This window comes from Petaurus breviceps, unplaced genomic scaffold (assembly GCF_028583685.1).
Source record: "Petaurus breviceps papuanus isolate PSGF00001 unplaced genomic scaffold, PetGlider_PUasm1.0 400, whole genome shotgun sequence".
Classification (NCBI taxonomy): domain Eukaryota; kingdom Metazoa; phylum Chordata; class Mammalia; order Diprotodontia; family Petauridae; genus Petaurus; species Petaurus breviceps.
In genome coordinates this window covers 2872487-2889007 of record NW_027186316.1, presented here as the reverse complement: position 1 = coordinate 2889007, position 16521 = coordinate 2872487, and the positions used below count along the sequence as shown (strand labels likewise).

The following is a 16521-nucleotide window of genomic DNA, read 5'->3' as shown; positions in this document are numbered from 1 at the left end:
CTCCCAGCTCTGACATCCCCTGTTCTAAAGACCCTCCCAACTTTGGCTCCCTTTGTGCTAAGCTCTTAGCTCTGCCATCCTTTGTTTTAAGGGCCCTCCCAGCTCTGACATTCCCTGTTCTAAAGACCCTCCAAACTTTGGCACCCTTTGTGTTAAACTCTTAGTTCTGACATCCTTTGTTCTACACCTCCTCCCAGCTCTGACATTCCTTGTTCTAAACACTCTCTCAACTGTGGCACCCTTTGTGCTAAGCTCTTAGCTCTGCCATCCTTTGTTCTAAGGGCCCTCCCAGCTGTGACATTGCATGTTCTCAGATCCCTCTCAGCACTGACTTTCTCTGTTCTCAATCCCCTCCCAGGTCTAAAGGTCTCTCCTATGGTGTTGTCTGGGGGAAGGGTCCTGGTGCCCCACCTGCTGCCCTGCCTGGCTGTCTTCCCTTGACTTCCCATCCTCCTTACCAGGCAGGGCTTTGGCCCACTTGACCACGTGCACCAGCTGCCTCTCGCCCAGCTCGTTCAGGCTGGAGAGCAGAGCAGCAAAGGAGTCAGGTTGGTTGTTGTCATGGCCAGCACACACCACGCCTGGCTCGATGGCCTCCAGGACATTCAGGAAAATGGGTTGGCACTCATAGCCTTCAATGTGAGAAACCGTGAGCTTCTGCCCCTGATCCTCATTGGAGCTGGAGGCCTCACCTTCCTCCTGTAGCTTCAGGTTCCCAAGTTTCTTTAGCTTCCGGGCTGTGGGGGAAGAAAAGTCAAGCATGGGGTCACCACTCAGAGCCCCAAACAGCTGGCAGTGGGACCACTACCACTCCCTACTACCGTGTTTCCCTGATAATAAGGCACTGTCTTATTAATTTTTTGGACAGAAAAACACCAGAGGGCTTATTTTCAGGGGGGGGCTTACTTTAATGAACATTGACAGCAATTTTAATAAACAGTAAATGTGAACAAAAAAATGTACCTTTATTCAATAAGCAAATCACTGGGGAAGAACAGGATGACGCGCTCGCTGCTGCAGCTCTGATTGGATGCAGCTCGGAGAGAGGCGTGCATTTCACGGGGTGGGGGGGGGACGGTGCATACAGAGGGTACCGTAATGTAGCGTGTAGCACAGGGAATCACCTTCACTACAGTAGCAATCTCAATAGGGCTTATTTTCGGGGGAGGGCTTATTTTAGAGGAATCTTACACAGTAAGGGGAGGGCTTATTTTCGGGATAGGTCTTATTATCGGGGAAACACGGTACTACTATGATGACGATGACGATGACTACTACTACTACTACTACCACTACTACTACTGCAAGAATAGCAATGACGATAGGGCTAGACCTGTGATTTCATTGCTTATTGCAATTCATTACAGTGAACAAATTCCTTCAACGCCAATTGGTGTCTGTTCTACACCTTAGTCTTGGAGAGGTACCTGGGCAGTGAATGCTTAAGTGATTTGCTCAGTATATGTCAGAGGTAGGCCTAGAACCCAGAGCTTTCTGGCTTCAAGGTCAGCTCAGTATCATGCTACATGGTCCTTCCATATGGAGCTTACACTCCTCTAATCTCTTGCCTCCAGCACCCAGCACAATGCTCTGTATGCAGTAGGTGTCTAATATTCATTGATGTTTCTTACATCTCTGCATCTTGCCCAATGCTCATCTCCTCACACACTTCATCTTGCTTGCCCAGAATTACAAAGTCTGAGTTGGAAGGGACCTCCTGAGCCACTGAGACCCAGTCACACCTAAACAAAAGTCCTCTTTCTACCATATTTGACACATGGTCATCTAGTCTTTACTTGAAGGCTAGCAGTGGAGAGGACTCACCATCTCTCAAGGTACTCTGACTTCAAGACTAAATTTGCCAGTTTCAACTTCTCCCCAATGCTCCTGGTTCAGCCTCATTGGGACCAACTAGAACATGGTTAATCCTTTTTCCATATGAAGGCCCTTTAAATACTCAAACCCAGCTACCATATTTCCACAAAGCCTTTACTTCTCAAGGTTGATATCATTAATTCCTGTACCAGATATTTATGAGGTATAGACTCAAGAACTTTCACCAGCCTGGTTGCCCTCCTCCTCTGGATTCTTTAGAGCTTAGCAGCATTGGCCTTTCCTAAAATGGGATGCCCAGAACTGCAAACCCAGCCCTCTAGCTATGGCCCAATCAGGGCAGAGGACAGAGAAACAATGGCTCTGTTTCTGGAAGCCATGTTCTTTTAGTGCCTAACATTCTAATCACTCATTACCATATCACTGTTGACTCATACTGATTCAGAAATCCAGGAAGCCATCCAGATCTCATTCCATGGCCCACTGGTAAGTCTTCCCTGGCATCAACAGTCTCCCTGCTTGAGATCTTGCTTGACTGGCAGCTCCTTGAGAGCAGATATTATTTCTACATTTGTTTTTGTATCGCTGGCACCTAGAAGTTAGTGGGTACTTGTCAATTGACTGAGCTCTCCCTCATGACTATTCTTCAATTTTCCCAACACTGCAATCATCTAGCCATACTTCCTTTCACATCCTACTGTTGGGCTCTCCTTGGACCACCTGAGTAAGTTTGCCTAGCTTCTGGATCTGGGCTGTCCCATCTCCCAGCAGGCCTTCCCTACTAAAGACAGCCAGCCACGAATGAGAAAATCCTCCAAACAACACCCTCTATTCGGCTGTCTTCTTGATCCCAACCACAACTGTAACACCCCTGGCCTGGTGACTCTATGTCCGTTAGCATGGGGCCCCTTAGTCTTTTGGGTTGGTAAGCTGGCATTATCTGTGACTCCTTCCTCTTCCTCACTCCACGTATCTGATCAGCAGTCAAATCTCACCAATATCTCTAGCTTCCAATCCTTTCTCTCTACTCTTAAGCCGGCCATCTTTGTCACTTCTCACGCTCTGTGCTCTCAAGCCTGTCCTCCACACTGCTGCCAAGGTGGCACACGATGCTTTGTGTGCCCCCAGCTGCTAGTGACCTTCTCTCCTCCTGCCCAAACTATCTTTTATTTAACTGCATTGCATAGATTCCGATTGCTTCTTTTTATGTTCATTCTATACATTGTGTGTATGTGTATATATACATATACACACATATAAACATGTATACATACCCACATGTGTCCCTACTGTCTCCCTCATTAAAATGTTTGCTTCTTCTGGGAAAGGATTCTGATTCTAGCCCTCTTAGCACAGGGATAGCACCTGAGGTTTCAGTTATATAGGGAGCTCCCTTTACCAAGGCATGTTGGCACCTTCTCTGCAACTGTCCTAGGTGGGACTTGAATGAGGCCGTCCTGGCTTTCAGTTCAGAGAGGGAATGCAGGAGTACTTGTTGATTGACTGATGGATGGCATTTCTGCTGACAGATGAGGAAATCATCAAAAAGCCCCATGGAGGAAGGAAGGCCTGAGCCCCAGTTCAGCAGATAAACACCCTGAGGCCTGCTGCTCATCTCTATTTTGGGGCTCTGCCAGCCATGCCAAGCCTGCCATGGGGCACTTCAGGAAAGCAAAGTGAACAGACATCCCAGGGTTCGATGTTAGAAGAGTAGGGGGGAAGGAAAAGACGTGAGCACACTGATGACTGATGGAGCCATGGAAGAGTGCTCAGGAAAATAACAAGGGAGACTGGGAAGTGAATCCAAAGTGCAGGCTGACCTCGTCCAACAATTATTGATGTAGTTCTCAGGCACAGCCAGTAATAAGGAGGTATGCAAGCCCAGTGCCAACTCCCACCCCTGCTGCCTGGCCTAAGCTGTCGGGCTGTGTGCTTTGGGGAGGGGGCAGGGAGGGAAGCCTGCTGGCATGTCCAGGCCCCAGGAGGGGATGCCCTCCTTCCTGTTTGGACCATAGACTTGGGCTGGGCCCCTACCGCAGTGCCTGCTAGGAGCAGGTTTCGCGGAATGCTACAAGGAAGGGCCCATTAATATGATCATCTCCTCCTTGACTCCTCCAGAACCCAAGATTTACTGAAGGTAATTCACGGAAGGGCATGGGGACAGAGGGGCTGGACTTGCAGAGCTCCAACCCCAATCTCTGCTCTCTGGGTGACATAGCACAGTCAAGTCTCCATCTCCGAGTTGCTGTTTCCTGGCCTACCCTGACCCATCTTGAAGGTGCCCTTCAGCTTGAACCCAGATTCACTGTCCTTTGTCCCCCAGTCCATGAGGTCTCTTGATTTTACTTCCATCTATGATTCTGTGATCCCTGATTTATCCCATTCCTCTACTTGGTCCAGTTCAAGCCTCATCCATGGTCACTATGATTGTGCTAAAAGGGAATCCCTCAAAATCTCTTTTTTTGGGTGGTGGTGGTGGGGTTATGTGTATGGCAACAAGCAGGGCTTACATGTAACAAAGAGTCATAAGCACAGTCATTGGGAGATGCGTACACATACACAGAAGAGGAGGGCCCTGGTTAGCAGGCTGGGGACATGTAAGAGGCAAGCCATTAAGACATGCTCAGTATCCCTGCCCTCCGAGGACAGGGCCCAAAGGAGATCTGTTCCTGTATTCAGTACTCCAAGGACCTGCCCAGGGTTTCCTTTCCTGGATGCAGATTGAAACCCTCTGTACCTTCGAGGGCCCTGTTGGCCAATTTGATGGTGGTGAACCCCTTGGGTGACACCCAAGTTGGAAGAACATAGCTCAAGAACTGAGAAGGGCCTGAGAGAAAATTGAGTGATTTTGCAAAAGGGGAAACAGGCCCAGGAATCTGAAGTGACCTCTCCAAGGTCATACACAGGATCTTACAACTAGAGTTTGAAGGGACCTTAGAGGTCAGCTAGTACAACTCCCTCATTTTATAGAGGAGGAAATTGAGGCCCAGGAAGGGGAAAGAACTTCTTTAGGGTCACACACAGGGTCTTAGATCACCTTAGAGGCCCCCTAGTCTGACTCTCATTTTACAGAGGGGGAAACTGAGGCCCAAGGAGGGGAAGGGACTTGCCCAGGGTCATAGAGATAGAAAATGGCAGGCCTGGAATTTGATCCCAAGTCCTCTGACTCACTGCCTCAGAGGGACACTCTTTCAAATGTAGCCCACTGCCTTCTCCCAACCTGAAATTGATGAGTGTAGACCTAGTGTAGACCTTTCATAAAATGACCAATCCTGGGGCAGCCAGGTGGCTCAGCAAGTAAGAGCACCAGCTCCAGAGTCAGGATGACCTGGGGATTGAATCTGGGCTCAGATACTTAGTACCACACCCAGAAATAACTGGCCATGTAACCTTGAACAAGTTACTTAATCCCGATTGTTTAAAAAAAAAATGGACTGATCTAAATTTGAAAAGACTCATTACCAAGTTGGCTTCTGGGTGATGGACTTTTGGTAGCCACAGTCTATGAAGATGCTAAGGCATAAAAGGGCTGCTATCTGGAGGGCCTACCAATATGGGTAAAGTCAGAGGTCACTGTCTCAAAAAATGCTATTATTTTAATAGAGCTTCTGGGTTTTAAAGTGCTGGAAGGTCAAGATGACAAGCCTCATCTTTTATTAGTATTAATAATTAATACTTCATGGAAGACTCTCCCAGTTGCTTCTAAGAAGTAAGTAATGGCCTGCCCTATACTAGGAAAGGCCCAATGGGCCCATTCCAGGTCCAGATGGAGCCAGGTGCTGCTGCCACTTTGCCCAGGAGTGTGGCCACACCAAACAGAGCAGAAATCAGACTTATTTCACTGGGGAGGTGTTGAGGCAGGGGCTGGGGGGTCTGCTGTTCCATGCCTGGAGCAGGATCAATTGTGCTGACACACTACTTGGAAGGAAGGCTGCCAGCTAGCTTCAGCTGCTGTGAGGGAACACACAGGCTGCTTCTCTTAGCCACACAGCTGGACCCAACATCATGGACTGGCACCAGAGATAGCCAGAGCCAAGCAATAAGAAGGCCCTAAGAACAAGGAGTGTCAGGGTGGGGAGGGGCCTTAGAACAGGGAGTGTCAGAACTGGGAGGGGCCTGAGAACAGAGAATGTCAGAGCTGAGAGGATCCCAAGAATAGAGATTATCAGAACCCAGAACCGAAACTTAATATATCCTTTAGCTCAGAGGTTCCTGGCCTTTATTTGTGTCCTGGATCCTGCTGCTGACAATTAATCTGGGGAAGCCCAAGGAGCCTTTGTCAAAATCATGGTTTTAAAAGCATAAAACAAAACACAATATGCACGTTTACAAAAGAAACCAATGATATTGGAATGGGGTTCTCAAAATACATTTTAACAAACTAATCCAATCCACAAACTCCAGTCTGAGAAGACCTGCTCTAGTCCAAATGTCTCCCTTTACAGATGAACAAAGGGTAAGCCCAAGGAGCTAAGTTCCCTGGTTCTCAGTCACCTGGGGACTAATTCCCAGAACCAGGCCCAGTCCCCAATCATCAGCGCCCCCAATCAGGGCTCTCGTCTCTACATCAAGCTGCCTCCCTCGTTTCCTGCCAAGGCCAGGCTCTTGGCCCATGTGAAAGGTGAAGCCCAAAGGGAGATGGGAAACCCATGTGGGCAGTGTTCTCCATCCCTGCTTTTGGGCCTTGGCTCCCAGGGTACCATTGTAAGGAGGCTGCTGGTCAGGCATTTCCCTAGCTGGGGTTTGGAGACTTAGGCAACCATCCAGTGAGGCTTCTATCATGGGGTGGAGAAAGCATGTGAGTTTGTAGGGTCATAGGACTTTGAGCTGGAAGGAATGATGGTGATAATCAAATCTATCCCCTTCATTTTACAGATGAGTAGACTGAGCCCCACAAGGGGAAATCACTTGTCTAGGGACACACAGCTTGTAAGTATCAGAGGCTGAATTTGAACCAGTCTTCCTGCGTCAGGAAGATATGTCTGATCATAGACAAGTGACCTAACCTCCATATGCTTCTGATAAATCCCTAGGCCTTATTTATTTATTTTTAAAGCAGTCGGGGTTAAGTAACTTGCCCAAGGTTACATGGCTAGTTTTTTTGTGTGGGTGTTAAGTGTCTGAGGAACCTATCCCAGGTCCTCCTGACCCCGGGCTGGCGCTCTTACTCACTGTACCACCTAGCCACCCTGCCTAGGCCTTATTTAACAAGTCATAGTTGGCTGCGACTTCTGTTGGTAAAAGACATCCCTTAGCAGTAAGAAAATCAGGATTTTGGCATGAAACACAAGGTTAAAGTCCCATGATTCACCTCAAGGGCTCAGTGAACCAATCAATTCATCAACACAATCTTATGAAGCACTTGCCCTGACCTGGGGACACCGAGATACAAGCAGAACAGCCCTTGTCCTCAAAAAACCTGACATTTTCTCAGGGAGAAAGTGTGCTTGGTTATTTTGGGGTCCTTTGACCACCCCTCCCAGGGCTGATGGGAGGCTCCAATGACATGAGCATTGTCAAGTGCTTAGCAGAGCCTGGCACATACTAGGTGCTGTAGAAATGTTAGCTTCTTCGCTGTCTTCTTCAAACACTCTATATTCTAGCACCCTACGTTATGGCAACAGTACAAAGTCTGTAAAGGTTTGAAGCAATCTCTCTTGGGTTGGGGTTGTGTTTATAAGGAGACATTGGACTACAGTGGAAAGACAGTTGGCTCTGGAGGCGGAAAACCTGGGTTCAAATCATGCCTCTCTTGCTTACTCCCTTGGGTAAGTCTCTTCTCCTAATTGGGCCTCAGTTTCCTCCCCTGTAAAATGAGGAGATGGGACTTGATGGCCTTGAAGGCTCCTTCCAGCTCTAGAGCTAGGTTCCTATGTGGGACCATAGGGAGATCCCTTCATCTCCCATGAGTAACCACAGAATTCAAAATTCAACATGGTGAGTATTCCTACAGTGTGGCCACTTTCCTTAACAGTTGGAATGATTAAGTCAAGAGATGGCATGTGGGAAGCAGGGGCATCTGGGGCACTGGGGGTGGGGTGGGGGCCTGGCTGAACAGTAACAACGTCTAGCCTTCATAAGATTTGCCAAGCCCTTTAGAGGCCTCATTCATCCTCAAAACAAGCCTGTGAAGAGGATGCTGTCATTGCCCTCTACTTTACAGATGAGGAAACTGAGGCTCAGAGAGCATTTAGTAGGGGTTATATTGCTTGTATATGTGTCTAGAGGTGGTACAACAGCTAAAGCGCTGGGCCTGTAGTCAGGAAGAGCTGAGTGCAAATCCAGCAGCAGACACTGGCTGTGTGACTCTAGGCAAGTTACCTCACCTCTGTCTGCTTCTGTGGCCTGAACTAGACTTACCTCATAGGGTTATTCTGGAGATAAAATGGGATATTTGTAAAGTGTTTAGCACAGTGCCTGGCATGTAGTAAGCACTATATAAAGCTTCTTTTTCTTTTTTCTCTCCCTCCCTCCTTCCTCCTCACCCTTCTTCCTCCCTCCTTCCCTTCCTTCCTTCTTTCTGTTCTTTCTTTCCTTCCTTCCAGCCTTTCTTCCCTTTCTCCCTTCTTTCTTCCTTCCCTCCTCCTTTCCTCCTTTATTGCTTCCCTCCTTTCTTCCTTCTTCCTTCCTTCTGTTCTTTCCTTCCTTCCAGCCCTTCCTCCCTTCTTTCTTCCTTCCTCCCTCCCTTCCTTCTGTTCTTTCTTTCCTTCCTTCCTCCCTTTTTCCTTCCTTCCTTTCTTTCCTCCCTTCTTCCTTCCTCCCTCCCTCCTGTTCTTTCATTCCTTCCTTCTGTTTTCTTTCCTTCCTCCTTTTCCTTCCTCCCTTCCTTTCTTTCCTCTCTCCTTCCTTCCTTCTTCCTTCCCTCCTTCCCTCCCTTCCTCCATCCCTCCCTCCTTCCCTCCCTCCCTTCTTCCCTCCTTCCTTCCTTCCTTCCTTCCTTCCTTCCTTCCTTCCTTCCTTCCTTGCTTCCCTCTCTCCCTCCTCCCTTCCTGTAACCTCCTAAACCTAGCATTCTATCCACATGATCTTGTCAGCACATGGGCTGGCCATGGCAGGTCCCAGGCCCTGTAGACGTTAGGTGTCAGCCTTCCTGAATCATGGCCAAAAACCTCTGCTCCTTGGTGGCCAACCCTGTGGTGACAGTCACCGCCTTCTCCTCTTCCTGGTCCACTAAATGGAAACCCCGCAGCTCAGCCACAGGCCCATCCTCGAACATTTCCACTTGTGCTCCCCTCCCTAGCTTAGCCTTTGAGATGCCAGGGTCACCTCCATGCTACAGGGAGGGGATTTTAATGGAATATGAAACTAATATAAAGGTGTTTTTATTCATGGTGGAAAATTCTTCTGGAAACCAAGCTGGACTCTATGTGGGTGTGCATTTGAATGCTCAAATTATAGAAATCAGCTTTGTGTTGGTGAAGATTCCAGGCCGCTCTTTCTACATGGGCCAAAAGGCACAGGTAAAGTGTGGCAGGGCAACCCTCCCCCCATGCCAGCCTCATGTGGGCTCTGGCCCTCACACAATGGTACCCTGTCCTTGCAGCTTTCACTGGCCTTCTCTAGGCCTCAATTACTTCTTTTGTAAGAAGATAAGGTTGGGCCAGATGGTCTCTGGAACTCCCTGCTCACTCTAAGCCCTGTAAACCTAGTGAGAGTGGGGGCATTTATTAGTCTCTCATGGTCCAGAAGGCCAGGATGGGACTGAGCCTGGGATTTCATCTGTGTAGGCTGCTTCCAATGAGGAAATTCCCACAACCAATGCAAGCTGGGACCTTCTCTGCAGTTCAGAGCCCTAAAGAGTGGCCCAGAAAAGTAGGAAGGCAAGCGACTTGTCAAGGGTCACACAGCTAGGATGTGTCAGAGGCAGAACAGCCAAGGGGTGGGCCTCTGCCTTCCTCTACTGAGCAGTGATGCCAGCTGCTTTCAGTCTTCACTGAAGAGGGGAATGGGAAACAGAGTTGAAATAGGGGTGGCTGAATTGGGATGGGATGGAGTCAAAAACCATCCCATTTTCTCAGTTTCTGGACAAGCCAGTTCCTTACCACATTCCCCTGATTCAAAAGCATCAGAAATTATGCTTCGTTAACTGGAACCCAGGGAAGTCAGTTATTTCCAAGAAGAGGTTGATAAGACCCTGCTGATGTAGGTTACCGAGCTTTGGACCTGGAAGTCAGGAGGGCTGAATTTGCAGGCCACCTCTCATGTCTCCTTGCTGGGTGACCACGGACCGGTCACTTCACCTCTCTGATCCCACCTCAGATATTTCCTTGAATTGGTCCCAGAGGCAGAAAGATAAGGATTTAAGATCTGCTTTTCAAGTATACTGGCTGGCTGACTATAATCTTACTGAAACTTAGTTTCTTATCCCTAAACACAGAGAAACACAGGAGGTGCTGGCCTTGGAATCAGGAAACCTCAAAAGTCCTGCCTCTGATGAATCCTGACCATGTGACCCTGGACTAGTCATTTAACTTCTCTGGGCAGCTCTCTAGGGCTAGAAATTGACTGATCCCTCTAAGCAGAGGGAATTTCTTTACCAATGCCAAGGAAAACCACAGGTTGGTCCCTATCTCTGAACCTAGGACAAACCTGCTTTTACTGCCTTCCCTTCTAGAGGCTTTCAAAGTCAACTGAGTCACCTCCTTCATTTTATACGGAAGGCCCAAGATACAGAAAAGGGGCCCTGACATGCCTAAGGTCACCCAGTTGCTAAGTGGAAGAGCTAAGCTTTGAACAAAGCCTCGCTGGGCTCTCGGGGGAAGGTTTCTGGGAAGTCTTAGAGGCTTGTGTAATAACCAGTTATTATTCATTCTCAGAAAATCTGTCAGAGGAGAGGGCTTAACTCTACCTCTACAGGATGGCAATGGATAAAGGGGGTACATGAAAAGCATCAGCTTCCTTACCCAGCAGGCTAAGGGGTGGTTTCTGAAATGCATGATGTCAAAGCTTGGACAGGAGTGGGGAATGTGCGACCTCGAGGCCACATATGGCCCTCTAGGTCCTTGAGTGTGGCCCTTTGACATTAGGGCTGCACTTGAGGACCTAGAGAGAGCCATATGTGGCCTTGAGGCTGTAAGTTCCCCATCCCTGAAATGTAGTGGATAATGTTGGAGTTGGGAAGACCTCAGACTTGGGTTTCAATCCTACCTCAGCCACTTGGGACAGTCATTTAACCTCAGCCTAAGTTTCCTTACCTGTAAAATGAGTATACTAATAGCACCAAGGTTGCTGTGGGGATTAAACACTCTGCAAATCTTAAAGGGTTTATATAAAGGGCAGCAATTATTGTTCCTGTGAAGTACATCTAGCATTATTCCCATTTTATAGAGGAGGAAAGTGAGGCTCATTGGGGTAAAGTGACTTGCCCATGGTCACATATCTGGTAAGTATCCAAAGCAAGATCTGAACTCAGGTCTTCTGATGGAAAGTCCAGAATTCTCTCTACTTGGTTCGTTGTACTTTTTTGACTCTAAGATCCATTGTTAAGAAGTCTTTTTCTTCTTTTTTTTTTGAGAGGGCAACTGGGGTTAAGTGACTTGCCCAAGGTCACATGGCTAGTTTTTTTTCCTGTTAAGTATTTGAGGCCGCATTTGAACTCAGGTCCTCCTGACTCTAGGGCTGGTTCTCTATTCATTGCATCATCTAGATGCCCCTTAGAAGTCTTTAAGTCTGAACAACATAGACCAGGAGTTCTTAACCTGAGGTCGGTGTACTGGCTTTTGAAATATTTTGATAACTTATGATTTTATTTTCTGCATTTAAAGACATGATTCTCACAAGGGTTCCAGAGGCTTCATCACCCTGACTGCCCAAGGAGGCTGGGCCATAAAAAAAGTCAGGAATGCCTACTCTAGTCCAAACTCAGGTAGAAACAGGGGACTCCAAACCACAGAGAAGAGTCCCCAGGGGGCTGTAGATCAACTTAGTTTTAAAATGTCATGTTATCTACAGTTTATTGTACTACTATTTATTTTGTGAAATATTTCCTAGTGACATTTTGATCTGGTCTGGCTTGCACTGCCCACCTGGGAATGCTCCCCAGTTGGCCCATGGCCCTTTCCTAAAGCCTTCTTGTCAGCAGGTCACTTGGTATAGGATGCCAAGGTCACGGTGACCACTTCCTTGCCCACTCAGTTCTCATGCCTCTAGTAAAGGGCTAGGCTAACCTCCTCCATTAAGGAGGAGGCCTGTGGTGGGGCCCTGGAGCCACAAAAGCCTGAAGAAGTGGGAGTGAGGGGCGAGGGGCATGGGCTTAGAGAAGGAAAAGGCTGGTCCTGTCCAAAGGCTCAGTTGGAGGGATACCTCCTACATGGGGATAGCACCTCCCTCCCACCATCTCCCTAGACTTAACTGGTCAACACTTTTATATGTTCACATTGTTCCCTGGAGTGTAAATTCCCTGAGGGCAGGGACTGGTTCATTTTTGTCTGTGTTCTCAGGGTCTAGAGGAGTATATATAGTAAGTGTTTAATAAATGCTTGCTGACTGACAGAAGGCGTGTGTGTGCATGCGTGCGTGCATGTGTGTGTGTGTGTGTGTGTGAGATGGACAGAGCTATCTGGGGCTGAGACATCGAGTGCCTAGCTCCCAGGAAGTTTTACAGGCTGAGACTTAGGAGCATGGGCATATAGACATATAGGTTAACTAAACCTCCATTCCCTCCCAGGATCATTTTCTCCCTGGGAATAGAGACTATCAGAGCTGGAAAGGGCCTCAGAAATCACCTAGTCTGTTTGATCTGATGAGGGGGGATGAGACCACAAGGCTAGTAAGAGACAGCAGTAACTCGAACCCAGGATTCTTTCCCTCCTTTCCCTGCCTGTCTCGCTGACATTTGATTGTTTTTTTCACTAGACCATACATTTCTCTCTTCAGATGCCCCCTCCCACCCCGCCCTCCTGGGCCAGTGAAACGCTTGGCTAGAAAGACAAATATCATGCTTTATCTTTCAAGGTTTATGTGGGAATATTTAGTCTAATGGACAGATAATAAAAGCCGTCTCCCTGTCCTCAGCAGAGAAGCAGGGGCCTACGGGGGCTGAATTTGGGCTATGCTATTAGATGTGGTCATTCACTGCTGCTTCTGTGGAAGCCTTTTGCTTTGTTCCAAGGGAGGGTCTAATTTTTGAGGGTGTATGTGTGCCAGGGTGTGGATGGCATGATGATATAAAAACAAAAGGCGTCTATAAAACTTATTAAAAAAAGATTTAGTCTAATGGAGTCTTGCTCATGTCAGAGTAAAAGGAATGATATAGAAGGCTGTGGAATGAGGCCAGGGCTGTTCTCCAAGTCTCCTCTCTCTGGGCTGTTAATAACCACTGTGCCAGCAGCAAGGAGTTCACTGTCCAGATGCCATCCTGAGCACAGGGCCCTCCAGACTTAAAGAAAACCTGCTCCTAGGAAATGCCAGGCCTGGAAAATAGGCTCCAATGCCAGGCTTTTCCACTGGCAAAGGGAGGGGGAGCAGAATTTAAAAAAAAAAAAGGGATTGGACTAATTTGGAGCATACATGTTTTTACAATTACTTTTCAACTGACATTAAAAACAAATGTTAGACAGCCCAAGCTGAACAGGTCAGGATGACCTGGGAAGCAAATGAGAAAAAAAAGAAAAAGAGAAAAGGGGGGGGGGAATGTTAACAGCATTATTTCTGTCAGTCTGCCGTAAATAATAAAATACCATTGGTGTATTAATGGCTTTATTAAAGGAAAAATCACTAGCAGAAGTGTCACATTCCAACAAACAGAAATCAGTTAAAAAAGAAAGCATATTAGCCTTCCAAAGCAGATAGGGGGCTTGTTGTTGGCCTAGAGATTATCGCTGTGCCCCAAGCAGAGAGGAGACCCCAGTCTGGAATCCCTGCCTGGCTTCCTTCCAGAAGGAAGGCCTCAGAGGGCCAGGAGAAGGTGAGGGAAATGTGTCTGGGGCTTGGGGTGGAGAGCAAGAAGGAAGCCAGGACACAGGGAAAGCAGGGGCCGCCCAGGGCCTGCCATATTCCCCCAGTTATGTGTCCCTGCCTTCTGGAGTCAGGCTTCAGAGTCTCCTTCAGCCAGAAGAGCCCTGTTTCAACATGGAGGTTTTCAAGGACAGAGAAAATGAAAATACTAGCCATCAGCATCATCGGTCGAGCCAATATGGGAAGGAGGGGGGGGTGGCTTGACTGCCAAGAAAAGTGGATATGTGGGAGATGTGGGGGATGGGACAGTGCAGGAACAAATGGGCAGATAAAACAAGTCCCAAGGCCAGAAAGGGGCACATAATGGCCTGAGCTAGGCTATTCCTAGCATCACTAAGGAAGGAGAGTGTATGGCGGCTGCTGGGATTCACTGGCTCTCCCCAGCTGGGGTTCAGGTCCCCGGAAGTTAAGAGAACACATATCATGTACCCTAAAGCACAGTCCTGCCTCTTCTACCTGCTGAGGCTGCCCTGGGGTCCCAATGTTGGGTAAGGAGAAAGTTGAATCAGAAGCCCAAGCTGTGGGTAACTGTGGACAAGTAGGGACAGAAAAAAGAAAACAGGAGGTGAGCTGAACAGCCTTGGTCTGCTACTTCCTAGTTATGTAACTACTGATAAAGCAGTTTCATTGTAGAAAGGGCACTGTATTGGAAGCCAAAGACCTAGGTTCTCATTGTGACTCAAACCCTGGACTCAAGATTTGTGTTCTGGGCCTCAGTTTCCCCGTTTGTGACTGGATAGCCTCTGATGTCCCTTCTACCTCTAGATCTATGGGTGACCTTGGGCAATCCCCATGGGCTTCAATTTCCTCCTATGGAAAACAAGGGGGTCAGATTAGCTGATCTCTGACCCTCTTGGACAAGTGGCTTCCCCTGCCCATAAGGGAGGCCCAGATGAGCCTTCACAGCTGGTAGTCTGAAGACCAATAAGGATATTTTCTATCTAGAGGAGGTCTGCTCTCTGGTTCTAGTTGTATTAGTGTGGTCAGTTTTCAGCAGCCTCAGCCAAGGCCTAAGAATGACCCCAAAGGATAAGGAGTCACACAGGTCCTCCTCCCCCCAACCTCCTTTCCTTACTGGCCAATCAGAAAGGGCCACAGGTGCCTCTAGACCACCTGAAAGCCCAAGGGTTCTTCCTGGCAATTTTTCAGGGGATGTAGCTATATTCAAATAAGCCCTTTAAAAGGGTGAATGTATATATGGAAGGGGGATTTGTTTTATTCTTGGGAAAGGTCCAATTCAGGCAGAGGTCAGCTTAAGATAGAAGGAAGCTCTAACAATTATGGAATGGGCTGCTTTGTGAGGTAGTGAGTTGCTCATCCCTGAAGGGATTTCTCCTGAGGCTGAAAGGAAAGGTTCTTACTAGAAGATCTCCAAACTTCCTCCCCATTCTAAAAGCCTGGCCAGTCTTTGACTATGTGGGGATTCACATTTTGGGCAGAGAGCCATCTTCAACGGTTCTTAGCCTAGGGTCCAGGAGTATATTTCAGGGGTCCTGAGAATCTAGATGGGAAAAAAAACTCTGCATCTTTATTTTTACTAAGGCCTAACTGAAATTTAGTACATTCTATGATGATTTAAAACATAGCATTCTGAGGAGGGATCCACAGATTTCACCAGCTCACTAAAGGGGTCCCAGGACACAAAAGGGTTTAAGAACATTTGCTCTAGGGGTTCTGTGGGCCTAAGTTTCAGCAGCAAGGTTTCTTCAAGCTCTTCCAATGGGTGTGACCACAGCCCATCTCCATCCCCCTCAGGTGGCATTCCCAGAATTAGGTATTAAGGATATAAGGGTATTAAGGTGGGTAAGCCAAGGCATGTCACAGGGAAGATGGCGGCTCAAGATTTAAAGTGACTTGTCCTCTGAGAACACAACAACCCTGTGAGGTAGGCTGATATTTAAGCCCTTTACCAGGGAAGAGCTCCCTGTGTCTCCCCCTGCCCTCCATGGACCCCAGTCACTGAAAAAGAAGGCAGTTTCTGCCTCCTGGGGTTCTCTGCTAGAGCCCTTGGTCTGAATGAGGAAAGTCAGCTCATCTTCAGTCCCTGGTCCTTTTGTGGTGCTTGGAATAAACTGTATGGAATTTCTGATACAGAAGAAAGAGACCGTTGAATGACGTATGGGTTTGGAGGGGGGGAGGAGAAGGGAGCTTTCCTAGGTCACAGCACCCACTACTAGGCCTTAGCACTTCCGTAATAGGCTGAGCACAGTGACCCCTGGTACAGTATGCCAAGGAGACAGGGCCATCTGGGGAGTTGGGTGTATTTTCTCCAATTGCTACTAGGAGCCCTACATTGTATAAAACACTAGGCCCAGAGTCGAGAAGACTCCAGCCTCAGACATTTCTTAGCTGTGGATGTGTCTGCTTCAGTTGTCTCAACTGTAAAATGGGGATAATAGGAGCACCCACCTCCTAGGGAAGCTGGGAGGAACAAATGAGACCACATGTGTAAGGTGTTTCCATAAATGTTAGCTGTCATGGTTTGATTAATAGCAATAATACTTAGAAATAGTTGATGTGGAAGAGCTCTGTGAGTGTGTGCTGGGCTGGGGGGAGGTGACTTTCTCTCTATCTCCTCTATCAACACTGCCCTACAATGGAAGCCAGTTTAGGGCCCCTGTTCAGGACTCTGTGGGTCAGAAGGTCAGCTAGATATAGAGCATGAGGTGAGTGGGTGAAGAAAAGGGGCAAGGAGAGGAGAGGAAGGAAGGGGAGAGGAGAGGAGAGGAGAGG

The 16521-nt window shown here is 47.9% G+C and overlaps 1 protein-coding gene across 1 annotated transcript in view; it reads right to left on the bottom strand.

The window, feature by feature from the left end:
• AR (androgen receptor) overlaps window positions 1–16521 on the bottom strand; it is a 226762-nt gene that overhangs the window by 15391 nt on the left and 194850 nt on the right. The window contains exon 4 of the mRNA XM_069100407.1: window positions 459–737. Within this exon, the coding sequence (XP_068956508.1) occupies window positions 459–737 (279 nt within the window). The remainder of the gene's footprint in view (window positions 1–458; window positions 738–16521) is intronic.